Source organism: Penaeus vannamei, chromosome 30, assembly GCF_042767895.1.
Source record: "Penaeus vannamei isolate JL-2024 chromosome 30, ASM4276789v1, whole genome shotgun sequence".
In the NCBI taxonomy this organism is placed as follows: Eukaryota; Metazoa; Arthropoda; class Malacostraca; order Decapoda; family Penaeidae; genus Penaeus; species Penaeus vannamei.
In genome coordinates, this window is record NC_091578.1 from 30173382 (window position 1) to 30178381 (window position 5000).

The 5000-nt window shown below is 46.8% G+C and overlaps 1 protein-coding gene across 1 annotated transcript; it reads right to left on the minus strand.

Annotated features, from left to right (window-relative positions):
• Nucleotides 1-819: 819 nt before the first annotated feature.
• On the minus strand, nt 820-4117 carry LOC138867545 (M protein, serotype 2.2-like). The gene is made up of 2 exons (XM_070143462.1): nt 3953-4117; nt 820-3797 (listed from the first exon to the last, which is right to left on the minus strand). The coding sequence occupies exons 1-2, from the start codon at nt 4092-4094 to the stop codon at nt 2701-2703; spliced, it is 1239 nt and encodes a 412-aa protein (XP_069999563.1). The 5' UTR covers nt 4095-4117; the 3' UTR covers nt 820-2700.
• Between the last annotated feature and the right edge of the window lie 883 nt (nt 4118-5000).

The following is a 5000-nucleotide window of genomic DNA, read 5'->3' on the forward strand; positions in this document are numbered from 1 at the left end:
ATTTACTAAATGACATATAACGGGAGTGAATATTTTGCTATCGGACGTTAACTCAAAATGGCGCCAGATTTTTTTTTCAGGCTTACGTCTACTTAGCTGTTTGTAATGGTTGACATAGATAGGCAGTATTACATTTTAAATAAAAGAATAATATATGTGTATATATATTATGCTAACGATAAATGATAATAACAATGTGTACATAAAGTTTGATAATACGTATCACAGATAACACATAGCTGTAACAATAATACCATATTGTTTCCTTTCATTACCTTTCCAATTATATCTATTTCCAAAATGCTGATGTACGAATAGTAAACGATGAAAATGAATAAACAAATGAAAACAAAAAAACACAACAAAGACGAAAACATAAAATAAGAGCTTAAAACTTACAATAACTATATATGAAAATTAATCTTAAAACTTTGCTTGGCTTCCTCCTTCACACAGTTTTAAAACGATGTAAATCATGGTGTTGAAAGAGATGCGACTCAACGATGACACCTGAGGAGAGAGAGAGAGAGAGAGAGAGAGAGAGAGAGAGAGAGAGAGAGAGAGAGAGAGATTGAGAGAGAGAGAGAGAGAGAGAGAGAGAGAGAGAGAGAGAGGAAGCGAGAGAGAGAGAGGAAGAGAAGATAGATATATAATATATATATATATATATATATATATATATATATTAAGACAATTTATATATATTTTTTTATATATATATATATTTTTTTCGTTTCTCCTTCCTCGCTTGTTTTACCTGTCATTCTCGACGGCTGTTCCTCCATAATTAAGAAAGAAATAGAGGCACACACACACACACACAGATTTTGCTTTTTTTTTAGTCTCATAATATATGATAAAGATTATGTGTGTGTGCCTTTTTATCATCATCAATTTCCAGAGAGAAATATTTCAGGTTTCTCCCTCTATCTCATTCATTCTCTCTCCCTCACACAAACCGTCTTTCTCTCTCTCTCATTATAAGGTTCTCCATTATTTTTTTTCTCACCTCGTTTTGTTCTTCTCTATCTCTTCCCTCCTTCCGTTGTCATCTCTTCCTTACTATTTTGCTTTTTCTCTCTATAGGTTGTCTATGTAGCTTAGACACATCATTTGTCTATCTTTAGTAGGTTATTATTTGCTATCATTGCCTAGGTTATTTGTCCTAGGTTTTAGAACTTTAGGGACTGCATTAATATGCTTATTTTCCCTTTGTCTCTCCTCCTTTTCTGACGTCTGTTATTTTTCTTGGACAGTGATGGGGAGGGGGAGTAGGGGGAGTAGGAGAACAGATGTCAGAGATGTCTCGTTTTATCGTCAGAGGGAAGGGGAGTAGGAGAACAGGAGATGGCATTCTCATCTACAGAATGCCTCTGTCTCTCCTTCTGTCTCTGTCTCCTTCTGCGTCGTTTCGTTTTATCGTCAGAGGGAAGGGGAGTGGAACAGGAGGAGATGGCATTCTCATCTACAGAATGCCGTCTCATGCCGTCAGTGGGAAGTGGGGGAGTAGGAGAACAGGAGATGGCATTCTCATCTACAGAATGCCTCTGTCTCTCCTTCTGTCTCTGTCTCCTTCTGCGTCGTTTCGTTTTATCGTCAGAGGGAAGGGGAGTAGGAGAACAGGAGATGGCATTCTCATCTACAGAATGCCGTCTCATGCCGTCAGTGGGAAGTGGGGGAGTAGGAGAACAGGAGGCATTCTCATCTACAGAATGCCGTCTCATGCCGTCAGTGGGAAGTGGGAGAGTAGGAGAACAGGAGATGTCAGAGGCATTCTCATCTACAGAATGCCTCTGTCTCTCCTTCTGTCTCTGTCTCCTTCTGCGTCGTTTCGTTTTATCGTCAGAAGGAAGGGGAGTGGGAGAACAGGAGGAGATGGCATTCTCATCTACAGAATGCCGTCTCATGCCGTCAGTGGGAAGTGGGGGAGTAGGAGAACAGGAGATGGCATTCTCATCTACAGAATGCCTCTGTCTCTCCTTCTGTCTCTGTCTCCTTCTGCGTCGTTTCGTTTTATCGAAAGGGAGTGGAACAGGAGGAGATGGCATTCTCATCTACAGAATGCCGTCTCATGCCGTCAGTGGGAAGTGGGGGAGTAGGAGAACAGGAGATGGCATTCTCATCTACAGAATGCCTCTGTCTCTCCTTCTGTCTCTGTCTCCTTCTGCGTCGTTTCGTTTTATCGTCAGAGGGAAGGGGAGTGGAACAGGAGGAGATGGCATTCTCATCTACAGAATGCCGTCTCATGCCGTCAGTGGGAAGTGGGGGAGTAGGAGAACAGGAGATGTCAGAGGCATTCTCATCTACAGAATGCCTCTGTCTCTCCTTCTGTCTCTGTCTCCTTCTGCGTCGTTTCGTTTTATCGTCAGAGGGAAGGGGAGTGGAACAGGAGGAGATGGCATTCTCATCTACAGAATGCCGTCTCATGCCGTCAGTGGGAAGTGGGGGAGTAGGAGAACAGATGGCATTCTCATTTACAGAATGCCGTCTCATGCCGTCAGTGGGAAGTGGGGGAGTAGGAGAACTGGAGATGTCAGAGGCATTCTCATCTACAGAATGCCGTCTCATGCCGTCAGTGGGAAGTGGGGGAGTAGGAGAACAGGAGGAGATGGCATTCTCATCTGCAATGATGATGTCAGAATGTCGTCTCTCCCTCTGTCTCTGTCTCCTCTTTTGCTGTTTCACCCTCTGCCTATTTCTCTATTTTTCCTCGTCAGAGATGTCAGTGGGTGTAGTGGAGGACGACGACTCGGCCTCCAGCTCGTCGACGCGACGCATTGCAGCTTCCAGCTGCGCAGTAAGGCCATCTGACTGCGCTTCCAGATCCTTGCCGCGACGCGTTGCAGCTTCCAGCTGCGCAGTAAGGCCATCTGACTGCGCTTCCAGATCCTTGCCGCGACGCGTTGCAGCTTCCAGCTGCGCAGTAAGGCCATCTGACTGCGCTTCCAGATCCTTGCCGCGACGCGTTGCAGCTTCCAGCTGCGCAGTAAGGCCATCTGACTGCGCTTCCAGATCCTTGCCGCGACGCGTTGCAGCTTCCAGCTGCGCAGTAAGGCCATCTGACTGCGCTTCCAGATCCTTGCCGCGACGCGTTGCAGCTTCCAGCTGCGCAGTAAGGCCATCTGACTGCGCTTCCAGACCCTTGCCGCGACGCGTTGCAGCTTCCAGCTGCGCAGTAAGGCCATCTGACTGCGCTTCCAGATCCTTGCCGCGACGCGTTGCAGCTTCCAGCTGCGCAGTAAGGCCATCTGACTGCGCTTCCAGATCCTTGCCGCGACGCGTTGCAGCTTCCAGCTGCGCAGTAAGGCCATCTGACTGCGCTTCCAGATCCTTGCCGCGACGCGTTGCAGCTTCCAGCTGCGCAGTAAGGCCATCTGACTGCGCTTCCAGATCCTTGCCGCGACGCGTTGCAGCTTCCAGCTGCGCAGTAAGGCCATCTGACTGCGCTTCCAGATCCTTGCCGCGACGCGTTGCAGCTTCCAGCTGCGCAGTAAGGCCATCTGACTGCGCTTCCAGATCCTTGCCGCGACGCGTTGCAGCTTCCAGCTGCGCAGTAAGGCCATCTGACTGCGCTTCCAGATCCTTGCCGCGACGCGTTGCAGCTTCCAGCTGCGCAGTAAGGCCATCTGACTGCGCTTCCAGATCCTTGCCGCGACGCGTTGCAGCTTCCAGCTGCGCAGTAAGGCCATCTAACTGCGCCTGCAGATCGTTTCCGCGACGCGTTGCAGCTGCCAGCTGCGCCTGCAGCTCTTGCTCCCGACGGGCGGCGGCTGCCTTCCTCTTCCCCTTCAACCATCCTGAAATGTAAACCAAAGTAAGTATGGACACAACCAGAGAAAGCAAAGCCACCAAGGCCAAATTGATTTTACTTTTCGTTAGCTTTTCAAGCTTTTGAATTTTACTTCGGTTGCACTTGGCCTGGGACCGTTACCCGTGCAGCCTGGGAACATACCACGGCTGGGGTTCGTATGGGCACGGGGCGAGGAGGTCGGGTGGTATGCGGCTGAGAGGGTGGGTATTGACCTTCTTGACCAGGTTTTAAATCTTACGTTCCTGGAAGGCGACCATTGCCGACTGTCTTTTTTCTTAAGCATAAAAAATGCTGTAAGAAATGATAACAAATGTTAGCAAAATATATTTTTTCATGAATAAAAATACTTATCTGGGTTCCACGTAAACATTAGTAAAGATGTTATGTACATTTGAATAATATCATATTAGGTACATCTACTGATAATTAGGTATAGACATAGATATAGATATATTATTCTTGAATTGTATTTGTTGTAACTAATGTAGAAAAGGTATGAATGAGAAAAGAAAATTGTATTGTAAATATTATTCTCATTCACTTAAAACCAAAATTACTGATGACCTTACGTTAGCCGAGGAATGGAATTTGATACGAAGGGTAACGCGGGCGGGATGCAGAGAAGGGGGCAAGCCGACGCGAAGCCAACGGCTGGAGGTCTTGTCGATAGCGTGTTTCCTACGTCACTCGTATCTTCACTTTTTTGTACTTTAATGTAAGCGTGTAGTTAACGAATTTGAATTTTCGTCGTTGATCTTACAGTGTCGAATAGTGCAGTGATAAGTGAATTAACAAAAAGGACAGAGAAACATCTAGAAAGAGAAAAGAAATGAGAGAAAGAAGGAGAAACAGGGACAGAAACAGACAAACAGACCGAAACAACAGACAGACAGACGAGGGAACGAGAGGGTCGCAGTGTCGGCGCTTGTGCATATAGAGGGGAAAGAGGGAGATGGGAGGGGCGGAGGGATGAAGGAGGGAAGGAATAAAAGGAGAGGAGAGGAAGGGAAGGAGGAGAAAGGAGGCTCGCGGGTCCCAACAAACATTTCCTCATATTCCTGGTATTCCTTTCCAAGGTTTTGTTGCTCGGATGACGGCGAGGAATCGTAGGCGTCCTTGCCTCGGCCGCTTCTTATGAAAAACAAATGGGAGGAAGTGGTAGAGAAGAGAAGGAGAAAAGGGAAGTAGA

What these genes read in the sequence shown, in the direction of transcription:
- LOC138867545 (XM_070143462.1), bottom strand. Translation starts at nt 4,094, where the DNA reads ATGCTTAAGAAAAAAGACAGTCGGCAATGGTCGCCTTCCAGGAACGTA. An exon ending in CCATACGAACCCCAGCCGTG is followed by an intron (nt 3,798 to 3,952) that starts GTATGTTCCCAG and finishes TTTACATTTCAG; the next exon opens with GATGGTTGAAGGGGAAGAGG.